We start from the raw sequence: 13520 nt of genomic DNA on the forward strand, positions 1-13520 counted from the left end.
GTCGATAAGACAGCACCTGTTGGCAAATGAGTGTGGAAACTTCTCTGTTAATGTAAATACCAAAGTGAAAATGGTGCACTTAACACCAAGTCTTAGGTCCAGGTTCCCAACTTCAGTTTCAAAAGCTGAATTATATGTTAGGATCTTTCACACCAAAAGAAAACTCTCAAAATGAGCCATTCCTTAACAGAGATTGATTGCTATGCCTGTGGCTTTTTGTGGTACCTGCAAGTCAGATGAGCACATCTTACACAGATCAGCATTCTCCATCACCCACTAAACAAGGGAACCAAGAAAATTTGAGAACTGAGACCTAAAAACTAACAGCTTTCTTTTTCTTGTAATGAAAAGGCTCCAATCTGTGCCAGATGTCTTGAAAATCCAGCACTTCATGTAAGCTCTTAATGTGAAGTAAAGAGCATAGTATGTGAATGCAGAGCTATCATTTGATGATGAGCTGGCTGCATCTCTGCAAGAGTTTCATTCTGCCTCCTGCTATTGAGGAACTAATGAGAGCAGAAGCTTCTCAAAGCCAGAATAGTTTTTCCCTGGAGAGTTAGTGAAAAATAGATTTGTATCACTACCTTTGCTACAGAGCAAGGGTGGCAGAGCTCTATGGCCTAAGGAGGGCCTCTTGAGAAACACCTGTTGAAAATGAAAGCTTAGAAAGGGTACCCATGGGATAAAGAGAAGAGGAAAACTTTGCCCTGAGAGTTGAGATAATTGAAAAACAGATGTTGAAAAGTCAAATCCATGTTCTGTGTTGGAAGAAAGACCTGTGCCCCTGAAAATATCTATGCAGGACCTCATACATTGCACTTCCCTGAGTTATGGAAGACTCACTTTTGTGGTGCTGAATTCCCAGCCTACAGAAGCACAGCTGGGTGCTCATTTTCCCATCAGCTGGCATGCATTGCTGCAGATCTCCTTTGTGTCACACCTGGTCATGTACCTGACTGACCAGCAAGAGTGGCCAGGGGGTTTCCCTGTGCCTCTTCTAGAAATTGTGTAGTCATAAACTCAATAAGGAAAAGGCTGTGGAGTCTAAAACTGAATGTAGCTCTCCTATTTTGACACCTCTTTGTTAAAAGTTTTCTGCATTTCAGTGACTGAACCCTGACTGGTTGAAGCTGTTTGCAAGCAGTGGGAGCCCAGAGTTCTGTCCCTGGCACAATTCAGGAGTTGAACTGCAGTGCAGCATGAGAACAGGAGTTCTGCTCAGCAGTTACAGAACCAGAGACATGAACCTAAGACAAAAAAGAAGCTCTGAAAGTCTTAGAGATACTTGTAAATGCATTGTCCCTTGTCCTGTGAAACACAGTTGTTGATTTTTCCTGTGCTCCAAGTAATCAGCTGGATGTGAAATAAAACTCTGAGGACTGGGATAGGTGACAAGAGGATTTGGGTTTACCAAATTTTGGGAACATCAAAGGCAGCTGGGTTTCCTGTCAGAACTTTAGTATGAGTGGAAGCCTAGTCTAATTTAAAATATTTAATGGCATTCTACATTTATTTCAGTTAGCATGTGCTTTTTAACAAGGTTTTCTGTATTTACAAATGAAAAGTGGGCTTATTTTGAAAAGAACACCGATTTTAAAGGATTAACAAGCTTTTACAGATCATTTCACTTTCCGCATGACTTGGAGGAGAGCATTACTTCTGTATGGGACATGTCATGTGCTACCCCTTGCTGAAATACTGTCCAGAGGTAGCACAGATTTGTTTATACTCCAGAATGTGACTCTCCAACTACATTTTCCAGCTATGCTTTAATGTGATATTCTATTTGTACCGTTTAATTAAGTTCCAAAGAAGGCCTTCAGGTAGTTGTCAAATTGTTATCTTTGTTGTTGTGAGACGCAGCAACACCTCAGGCACTGAAGTTCAGTTCCCTGCACACAGTGGAACTGAGAACAAATAGTCATTAGCAGCCCATCATCTCCCTGCGGCAGGGCCCTCAGCCTTTCTCTCAGTGAAGAGCAGGAGAAAAGAGTACAAGAGGCCTTGTAATTCAACCTGCAGGTCAGCCTTGATCTGTAATTTTCTATTAGATTGTAGATGTGATGCATCTTATAAAAAGAGGCAGTGCACAGCTTCTGCTGGGAGTGGTGAGTTTTACCTCATCCAAAGGCTGCATCTCAATGTGGACTTATCAAAAAGGATACTTAACTTATATAAGATTTTACCCTCTGAATATGAGATTCCTACTTTAAATGGAGTTAAAAACCAGAATTGACTTAATTTTTTAAATTTCCCTCACTCTGTTAAATAACTCAGTGTAAGGGCTATAAAATACTATTTTGCTGTGTCAAATCCCAGAAAAATTACTGCCCAGAAATATTACTGTTTATCTATATCATCTAAGCAATAAAGCAGAGTTATGTACACAGGCAGAAGTCTTCTTTCTAAGTACAAATGATACTGGTATCTTCCAGAGTATTAAGTGGTAACACACTTTCCAAGTGAAGTCAATTAACCCTCTGGTCTCTCTTGTGCACCTATATTCTGTCCTCCCATGTGATTCATTAAACATCCCCCCAGCTAGCAATTAATGAGTCCTAAATTAATTTTATATTTTTTATTAACTCTTCTGATTCCAGCACATCTAGATACTTTTTAAAATTATTATGGAATAGCACCACACACATCAGCAGAATTCTCATTGATGAAGTTTCTTACCAGTGGGAATGCATATATTCATGGCTAGTCCTAAGCAGTGTCAGGTGAAAGGTACATGCATGAATCTTGGAGGGAAAGGCAGCCTTAGCCTTAGCATGGCTCTGGATTTCAGGGAAAACAGTGTGAGTGGCCTCCTCTTAACATACTGGTTTACAGCCCAGTAAAGGTGACTGAGGAAAATGCACTTTAGGTTTGAGCATAGCAGGACAGTCTGTTATCCCATTGGAACCAATGAGAGATTATTCCTCGAGCCATGGTAACTTGGCCACTCTTTATGGTCCATCACAACATGTTCCACATGTTCTTATAGATGACTTGCAATAATTAAAAGCACTCCAAAGACCCAGTCTGGGAAGCAGAACATGATACTTTTCTCTTAGTATGTTCATGGATAAATAGTCCTATAGCACATGTGACCTTTAACTGTGATCATGTCATGACCAGAAGGAGAAGCTTCATTAATCTTGGACCAATGTGATTATTAAACAATGGAAGATCTTTGAAGACTGGCCTGAACTATTCCAAAAGAAAAGTATGAAGGTTGGTTCTTGCTGTGTATGCAAATAATTTGGCTGGGGGAACTTGGTTTTATGATTTTGTACTTCACATCTGCACAGTTCCAAAGTAAACATGTTGTGTACCACTGAATCCACTGAATAGAATATGTGCATGATTTAGCTTAGCCCCAAACCTACAGCGTACTGAGCTGTTCCATCTGGATTACAGAATACTGCCTCTCCTGTTGTGTTTTTTTTTTTTTTACTTTGTAATCATTACCCCTTTACTTCCATCCTGGCAGGTAAAAATGCAGTAAATATTTTTGTTGTTTACCAAGCGGAATTATTGCAGCAAGTATTTCATTTGCTGCTCCAAGCTGCCTGCTTATGAAAACAAGCTAGTACCACTTTTTACAGTGGCATTCAAGACAGACAGGTCTGGTTGTAGGCAGTTTATGCTTTCCTCTAGTCTTCAAAAGACATCAGTCTGCTATTTTATATCCAAAGTGTGTAGATCAGGATAGTCTTCCAAAAAAGGGAAAATTAGCAATTAATAGACTAGTAACATCAGCTAGGAGAGTACAGACAGCATCTTGTATTCTAAGTTATATCTCTTTACTGACCTGTCTTTTGGTATTATTTGAGTTACTTATGTAGCTGAGTCACTGGAAAGGTTTTTGGGGGCTTGTTTCTTTTTTGTTCCTCAGCAACTTTGAATCTCCACTGATGCATGAAGTCCCAGAGCGCCAAGGCAGCAGCACAGACAGTTCTGCAAGCAGTTTGGGAAGCTCTGTCACAGCATGTAAGAAGGTAACTTTTAAGTTTATGTTATATTCAAAGTCCAATATATATATAGCTTTGCTTTTTAGCTTTCAGCTTTAGTGAGGAATACAAAATTTAAGTGATAGTTAGAAAGGGTTTGATACAGAAAAGTAACTTTGTGGTTCTGTTATGGTATCTTGCAAGTTTTGTTTGCCTGGTCTATACTTGTCTGGTCCCAAAATACATTATACATATATGGGAGGTAAACTCCCATTGAACGTTTCTAATTTACTGCATTATCTGACATTCAGGACTGCTCATCAATAATTGACAAGTTTCTGGGACCCAGACAGAGCTTTGCTTCTCTCAGGTCAATGCAATCAAGGGTTCTTCATGAAAAAACATTCATTGAAATGGTTTCTACAACAAGAGGTGGTATAGAATGCTGTTATTGTTTCCTAAAAACAGGTTTATATGGAATAATTTAATTTAGAGCATTTGGGGGGAAAAAGTGATACCTGTGTGTGTATGTATATCATCAGGGGGGTTCAAATGTCATTTTATGTCTGTAGCTAATTTCAGTACAACTGGTAATAAAAGGTGAAAACCTTTTATTCCTCCTTCCTAGGAGCTTGTTATGACAGTACAGTCTGAGAGAAGGGGGCACTACCAGAGACTACTGAGGAGGACAGGCTGTCTTTCACCTCTCACTCTGCAATAAACCTCAGAGCTCTACTGTCTCCCACAGGCATAGTTCTAGAGCTGAAAAGACAGCATTCATTTTAAACTTTCACAGTTCATTCAGTCTTCTCATAATTCTGTCTTTTAATAATGCTTTCATTTTGGGTTTGGAGTTTTTTGTTTGTTTGTTTTCTGTAAGAAGAGTAAAGGATAAAACATGTAGATGCTAAAGATTTTTTCCTTATACCGAAAACCATCCACAGAAATTGTGTTAGATATATCATTGATATAAAAAGAGAACTCAATAAGACAGATGTGTATGCTGGGACTGGGCTTTTCTTCCTGACCCCAACATGGCTAAAAGATAAAGTGTCAATAGTTCATTTGATCAAAAGGTTCATTTGCAAAAAAACACTTAGTTTTTAAAAATACTGCTGACTTTAATTGGAATCCTTATATAGACAGAAAATCTACTGTGTGGGAAAACATCTTAAATTTTCATTTAATCTCAGAGTTGTCTACTTTATATAAGAGTGAAGGACAGTGGCACAACACTAAGTGCCACCACTGCCTTTATAAAAAAGGCTCCTGCTTGGCTACGTTGGTAAGTATCACTCTCTTTTGAAGGGTATCCTGTATCACGTGTGTGAGAGCTGCTTCACCTGTCCAAGCCCATACGTCTGAGCTGTTCATTGTAAAACAAGTCAATTTTATGACTGTCAACACACTAAAAGAAGTTATTCACTTCTGACTATACTTCTGACAAACAGCAGGATGTTTCTGGCTTCTTTACACTGTTGTCAGAGTTTACCTTTATGTAAACATAAAACTTTACCTTTTATGTGTGTGTATGTGTGTGTGTGCGTGGGGGTGTGTGTGGAAAAGGATGAAGAATTCTCTTTTAGCCTGTGTTAGGTGATTTTGAAGTTAGATGTGTCATTGGTGGTGGAGTGAAATGCTGTGGCCTCCTGCTGCAAGGGAACAGTTTAAACAGTCGACTTGCAGGTTTGAGTGGCATGAGTGGCATGCACATTTGGCATGAATGGCTCCTGTCAGGAACCATATGAGATGTAGCCGGTTACTACACAGACCAACCTAAATGAATGCAGAAGATGTGCCCCTAGATATCTCGTTTGATTCTGTGTGTCCCACTTTCCTATCTTTTTTTGATGAGTAGTAATTAACCAAAGCAATTAAGATGTTCAGTCATGAAGATGCAGATGTTTCATTTGTGGAGCAGAGCCTTTTTAATGCTGTCTCGGTTATAGATATTTACTGTATTTTAATGTCTTGTGATCTAAATAAGGGAGCAGGAAGCTGTTACACTAAACTCATATGCAGTATTTTCCTCTGGGAAAGAGTGACTTTTCTAATCCACACTCTGCTAGAGGCTGATTTAGTTCATTGATTCACAACACACTGAGTAATGCTGACGGCTGAGTCTCTAGATGAGAGTGGAAAACTTTTTTTTAGAACCATGAATTACTGCTGATTTCACATTTAGTGCATGATGCAGATTCATCCTGAATTATTTTCTGAGTGTGATGATCCTGCTCCAAACCAGATACACAGCAGTATAGTGTGTGCAGCTGTCACATGAGTATGGTCAATGAATCAAATTCTGCTTTCAGTTTTCAGCTCATAGGAAAAATCCTAACAATGTGTCAGTAGGATTGGCCCTGCACTTGTCTTAATTAAATAAGAATGAAGAGAAGTACAAGACAGGAGGATGAAATTTTGGCAAGTGCTGCTGTTTGCCTTAAAGGGATGGACTGCATACTGACAGCTGAAGGAGAAAAGGGTTCGTTTTCTTGTTGTTTGATACAGATCACCTCAGTATATTTTGAAAAAATGCTTAAATGCAGGAATAGCAGTGGTAATATGCTGGTAGAGATATAAAGAGTTCTCACATTACTTTTGATTAATTAACTAGCTGTGTTAATTTAGATTAACTCCTTCAAGCTTATACACTTTTGATCATTGCAGTCATATATTATTTTACTATAAGGACTTCTGTATGTTCCTTTAAAAGCATGAATATCCCATCAAGTTTTCATGCATGTGCAAACTCCCACTTTGTCTAAACACATGAAGCTATTTAACAGGGAGAACTGCCTTACAATAGCAAGAGGCTGTAAGAAATAGTCCATTTATTCTTACCATATGTGTGTCTTTGATCACAGTAAGACTGTTACCAAAGAAATATGCCCAAAAGTTCACATGGCTTCTTGAGATACATTTTTGCACAGCAGGCGTTTGTAACCCTACCTGTTATCAGCATTGCAGTGTAGCCCAAATTATCCTTCCTCCACAGAAGTACTAGGGGGAAAGCTCTAAACCATATCATGTCTACAATGGTCCTAATGCAAGAATTTGTGTTTCATAAGATGGAAGTTAAACTGATCCAAAGTTTACCCCTCCCTCCTGCTACCACTGACTCAAATGTCACCTCCATCTCCTGAGCAGCACTCAGACCTGTGTAAAACCAGACCATGTGCGAGGACACCTCTGACACATGTTCCTGCATTCTCCCATACCCACTGCACTGTGTTTTCTGAGTAGTTTCTGGAGCCTTTCCAAATTATTTTGAGCCAACCTCTGTTCCTTAGATGTGACCAGCTGACCTCTGCCAACTTCTGCTGTGTGGACTCAAGTATATCTGGTTTTGTTTTTCTCACCCGTCCTTTTCAAATCCAAGTTGCTGTAAATTATTTTCCCCAACCTCCAGTATTAAAAATGTTCTACCTATTCACCCCTCTTGACACTTCACATCCTCAAGTGTGTGCACAGAACTACTAATGCACGGGAGAGCAGAATCTGGCCCAGGGAACACATAATCCTACTAATGGTGTTCATCTACTTGAGGTTACTTAGAAATCACATGCTGTCCAAAACATCCATGTAGTAATTTCTATCCTTAACTTCAAAGTCTGTTATGAAAAGCTGCATACAAAAAATTAAATGCAATATAAAGCCTTGGAACTCGTAAACCACCCTGGAGTGACTCAAGCTTGGCAACCATGACCTGACCTGACCAGACCAAAACATTTGTCTTTATCAGTATCTGCTTCCTGATAAAAACATCTCTGAAAAAAAATTAAAGCTACCAAGGGTCATTTAACATCCCACAGGAGACAAAGTGGGTGAAGTGTGGACTGCCCCGCTCATTTAATGGGTTTATCATGTACAATATACATCTGCTATGATTGAGCTGTTCTGAAATGCACTCCTTCTGAGACAAAGATGAGCAGCACCAAGGATATCTGAAGCTTGTTTTGGCATGATAAATTTCTGCCTGTCACAGTTTCTCAGAAACTGAGTTTTGGGAAAGAAAGATCTAAAGTAATTAAGGTCGAAGAAAAATTCACTGTGATCTTTAAGGAAATTAAACAAGTTTGCTTGTTACAGCAAAAGCTATTTGAGCTAAAAAAAAGAGTTTCCTGTGTGTGCAAAATTATGTTTTAACAGGATTATGTTTATTAGAACTTCAGCCCTTGAGGATGAGAATGTCTAGAATCTAATTAAATCTGAAATCATATATATGTGTATGTGTGTTTTTGTATATGTTCAATTCTATGTTGTATTCATAAAGCCTCAGAGAATGGTAATTTTTCAGAAAGAGGAAAGGAATGCTTAATTCTAGATTTTACCAACTAGTTCATAATCCTTCAAGATTTCCTCAAAAAAAAAAAAAAAAACCACCAAAAAAAAAAAAAAAAAAAAACCACAAAAAACCAAACCCACACAACAGCTGATTACACTAACAGGAAATTGTTTCTTTGGGATATAGAGTGTATTATTTTCCCTATCTAGTCTTGGAGTTAGTTATGATGGCAGGAATCTTTTTGCACTGAGATGGGAGGTTATAAAATTTATTGAGTGTAGAGTCATTTCACTGGTAAACAAGATTAGCTAGCAGCCCCCAAGAAGAGGCTGGTGAAGCATTCATGAGCCTTTGGTATTCTCAGAAGAAAGTCTTTGGCACAGAACTTCCCCTGAGTATTTTGTGAACCTTAAATTTGTATTTTAAAGCTCTTTGGAAGAAAACCCATAGCAGTGCTGGTGTACTGAGAAACAAGCACAAAGGTGGAATGTCTCCATGGAGGGCAATGAAAAAGGCACTGAAGCAGGCCAAGCTCAGGGCCTCTGGTGTTCCCCATTACCTCCTCATCCCTCTCCTGCTGACTTTTATTCAGAAATCAATATAAGTATAATTCAGGGAGTGAAATATTAACTGTGCAACTGACTTTCTACCAGAAATATAAAAATTAGAGTGGGAGTTAGTCTGTGGGTGGTAATAAGCTTACTTCTGGATGCCCCCAAGTATTAGAAAACTGTGTCAACTGGCCAGATGAGCTTTCCACAGTCATTCATCTTCCCTGAGAAATGAGAAGGACTCACAAGTTATTCTCACTTCTCTTCCTAAGGAAGAGATCTAGGCTTAGAGATTAAGTGTTCTTGAAGTAGGACAAATGTGTGTCAATACAAAACATGCAGTCAGGTAAAGGAAAGTACTGTAGATAGATTTTCTTCCCTAGGTAGAGTAACAAATTTATATTTTTAAATATAATTATTAAAAGTCCAAAAATTAGAGTACAGGCTATTTCCATGTAATACAAGAATTGCAAGAAGTACAAATAAAATATACATCTATTTCACAAACATACTTCTCAACGTTTCTGCCTAGGGAAGATGATAAGCCATAGGAAATATTCTCTACGTAGCACTAATGGTGCAGCAGTATTTTCCCTGCTGTTCCCTAGCTGTTTTAAAGATACTAATGGTCCCTCTTTTTTAATGATAGAATATTAGTGCAGAGGCAGAAAGTAAAGAATTCAGTTTAATCTAAGCATCAGATTTGCAAACTGGCTTTGCCTCTTTAAAGTCTGCAGATCTCTGTAGCCCCTTTTTGGTTTTGTTTGAGTGGAGCTGTGGCACACACTGTAGGGCTGAGTCAACACAGAGATTAAACTCAACGTTTTGGTCTCAGGGTGCTGACTGACCTCAGGACTCATTACAGAAGGTCCAAAATACTTCAACTTCTCAGAAAACAGAAAAACTTGTTTAAGAAGGAGGAGTTTGGAGCCTTGGAAGTCCCTAAAATGAGGCTGCTGGCAGAATGAGTAGTACTGATCTACTGTGGAGAGAGATACAGTCAGTCATAAAGGCTGCAAGTTGGTGTACTCTGGTGTAATTGAATAATTAGTTTTCCTAATATGTCTGTTTATCACTTTAATGCAGAACAAAACCAATAGCAATATTTTTCAATAAAAAGACTGGGTTTGGGCATTTTCTTCAAGTATCTATCTCCAAGGACTCTCAGTTCTGGAAGAAAATACTTCAGGGGATATATAAGTGATTTGACTAAAGGTGCAGTAACTGGAGAGGTCCAAACCAAACAGATCTGTCTTGCCCATCTTTCTGCCCCCACCCCACTCCTCCCAGTTTTGTCAACAAAATTTCCATTGAGTTACAATAATAGGGTTCTGGCCCCCAAAGCACAATAGGGCTTAGAAAAATTTGCAATTATTTTAACTATTTTTAACTATTTTAACAGATTCTCTGCAGTAACAGTCTGCTAGAATCAACAGACTACTGGCTGCAGAATCAGAGGACACCATGCCAAATTGGCTTTCTAGAAGACAAGTCGGAAAGCAACTGTGCCTCAGTAAGTACTCACTGCCATCTCCTTGAGAGTTATTTGGATAGGATGTGGAGCTGACAACAGTACATGTTAAACTAAAAAAGTCTGCAATTTTCAGCTTTCTTTTTTAAAAAAATATGCAAACTCAAAATACAGATTTCTATACAGAACACATTAATAAAGACTACTGCAGAGATTTCCCCATATTTGGCTTTCAGACTTTGGTGGCTCTCTGCATTTTTTTATGTTCATAATCTGCAACTCACAAGAGAGAAAAATAAGCCAAAGAGAAAATTATTCCGAACCATAACTTGTTAAGTGGCAGGTTGGAAAGAGCAGATGTTTAGAAGGCTGCTCAATGTTCCTGAAGGCAGAGAGACACAATTAAAGAGAAAAAGCTCTTTCCATGTTAGATGAAAGGAAGCTGCTGAAGAACTCATACAGAATTATTTTGCGCTTGAAATTAAATTTTAATCTCATTATTGTGGGTTATAATGCGATTAAGATCAGCTTTTGTTTAATAATGCATGAAGAAATAGGAGTTACATTGCTTTATAAACTATCTACCTGAAACTGGATGGAAATACATGGCTATGTTTTTAATAGTTTTTTACTTGATGGAGGTCTCAGAAGAGCAGATCTTTCCTCAGAATCCTGTTCAAATGCTATTCCCTGGTCTCAGTGAGCAAAGAAGGGCTTTAGGAAAGATCAGCCTTATCTCAAGTAAAAGGTTTCCAGCAGTGCTTGTGCTGCACACAGCCTAAAGACCAGATGAAGGCTCTCACAGAGCCTGCTGGGATTCCCTCAAGGACACGGACACTCAGCTCCAGCTGATGAACCCAGACTGCTGCTGCCAGGAAACTGAATCTCCATCCATGGAGGCGGCGGCCGGAGCCTTCGCGTCCTGCCCGAGAGCAGCAGGGGTGACACAGCAGTGTCACTGCAGCCGTGACATTTAGGAATATGGTCAGAGGTTATTGGACTTAATTCAGTCATACCAACACTGCTCTATCAGTTTCCACAAGACAGAGTAAGCAAAACACACAACCTAGTCCCAGTGTACACGTGAGCAACCTTACAAGGTGAGAACCTGAAAACATTCTTAAGCAGAGCAGGTTCATCAGGCAGATAACCAGTGGTATCCTCGTTTTTTCAGATAGGAAGGGATTACTTTTAATGCAAAACATATTGACTATAGTCACCTAATTTTACTATTTAGTATTTAATATCCTAAAAATTAGGCTTATTTTCTCAGAGAAAATTACTACCTAATATAAGAATTACTACCTAATATAAGAATTAATTCTGTCTTGCTTTTTTACCTGTTGACCTTTGATTTTTGCTTAATTTTTCATAGAATCCTAGAGGAAAATATATTTATCTCTGCTAGGCTGGGCATAGCAAGCAAAGATAAGTTGTTATAGAAAGATTATGCCATTGCTACCCTCCTTATTTCAGGCAACATTGTCTGATTTTGCCATGCTGTCTGCTTTAAAAGGTTAAACTACCTTAAAGAGTTTTTTCCTCTACACTAGTATTATAAGTGTTTTTTTCTCTTTGGAGGATATTTGTCTAATTGGTAAAATTTTCATTAAACTTACTTCAATTAACAATGGTAGTGTTTAGCACCAGTTTACTACTGAGATTAGGATACATAGTTTCCTGTTCATATAATCAGGTAGTATTTTGGAAGTATTTTAATTATAGATGTCTTGTTTTGTTTGTTTCTACTGAATGAGAACTTAATCAAAATCCACCTAACAGAATAAAACACATGAATTTGTGAGACATAATCATGTATAAGCTCCACATAGTGATTTATAAATTAAATTAAAATTTCTGTAAAGTGACATTCTTCTTTCCCCATGGAGTGACCTCATAAAATAAAAGTGGTTTCACATAAAAACAGATACTTTTGCTTACTCCACTATTGCCAACTTTCTTTTCTGGACCTATAACAAATGTTTCCTGCTTTGGACATGCTTTTATGAAGACCTTATTGGAAAAGAAAAAACTGATAGATACTTTGTCCCTAATTTCTCTCCAAATATCTAGATCTAGATTAATTACCGGTGCTGAATATTTATGGTTGGTTTATGTTAGACAAGTTAAGAAATCTAAACTCTTGCTTAATTAGATGATTAATAGTTGTCTTCTAGCATTGGACTCTTCTAAAGCACAGTCTCTTCGTCTTGCACACAGAAATGTCAATTATGAGTTTATCTTAGCAGTTGCTAAGATTTAACACTTTTCTTCACAATGCTTTTACAGCATCTCCATGTTTAAGGTGGTATTTCCACACTGCTAAAGATGTATCTTAATTTTATTTTAGGAATTCTTCATGGACATAGTCATTAAACCATTATTTAGGAAAAGAGTAGGATACAAAACTAAATGAAGAAACAAAAAATGGTCGTATAGTCCTGCAAGATATTTGGCATTCATCTGGTTCAAGATACTTATAAGTGAATTTTCAAGATACTCTCTGGCCTTTCATGCTCCAGGCCAGCAAAAAGCCATTAGAAATTATATTTGCACTAAAAAAAAAAAAAAAAAAAATCTGTCAAAATGGACCCAGGCTCCAATGATCTCCCCACACAATCATCACATCCCATCACTCTTTGCAGGACGATCCTGTCCCAACACAGAGGCTGGGAGCAAGACATTCCCACTCCACACAGCCTAACAGAGAATTGTCCTTGAGAACCACTGACGTAGGCAGGTAGAACCTCTCCTCTCCAAGCAGTGTGCCTTTGTGTGAGGGGCAGTGGATTTCCAGGCTGACAGAAATCCTGCAAACTTCCTGTTGAATATCTTGGAGAAGCAGAAACTTTACACCCCTAAATGGCAGGATGGAAGGTGGAAAATACCTGCCTTTCAATTAAAACAAAGCACTAAGAAACACTGCTTATTTCTTACTTTAGCATAAAGAGATAACACTTTTTAAAGAGTCAGGATGTGACAAGGGCTCATTTTAAATTGTTTTATATCTCCTTAAAGCTGAGAAAAAAACTGGATTTGCAGGCAGATGGATGAGAGAACAGTTTCAATAAAGTGTTAAAGGTTTTGAAACATTCTTGAAATAGTCCAGCAGCTTTTCCATTTGCAAGTGCTCCTACTCTGTAACTACAAAAATGCTCACTCCAGAATGCTCCATACAGGGATGTAAGTAATGCAGGTTGTATGCATAGACATAGGCAGTTGGATATTGGTTAAATCCAGCCCAAGGGAGCAGCAGGAACACATGGTCAGAGCAG

At 38.4% G+C, this 13520-nt stretch overlaps 1 protein-coding gene across 2 annotated transcripts in view; it reads left to right on the forward strand.

Moving 5' to 3' along the window:
• SPHKAP (SPHK1 interactor, AKAP domain containing) overlaps positions 1 to 13520 on the forward strand; it is a 65188-nt gene that overhangs the window by 14414 nt on the left and 37254 nt on the right. For both annotated transcript variants that reach the window (XM_053952200.1, XM_053952201.1), the window contains exons 2-3: positions 3884 to 3986; positions 10177 to 10287. In XM_053952200.1, the coding sequence (XP_053808175.1) occupies positions 3903 to 3986; positions 10177 to 10287 (195 nt within the window). In that variant the 5' untranslated portion in view covers positions 3884 to 3902. The remainder of the gene's footprint in view (positions 1 to 3883; positions 3987 to 10176; positions 10288 to 13520) is intronic.

This window comes from Vidua chalybeata, chromosome 10, assembly GCF_026979565.1.
Source record: "Vidua chalybeata isolate OUT-0048 chromosome 10, bVidCha1 merged haplotype, whole genome shotgun sequence".
Taxonomy (NCBI): domain Eukaryota; kingdom Metazoa; phylum Chordata; class Aves; order Passeriformes; family Viduidae; genus Vidua; species Vidua chalybeata.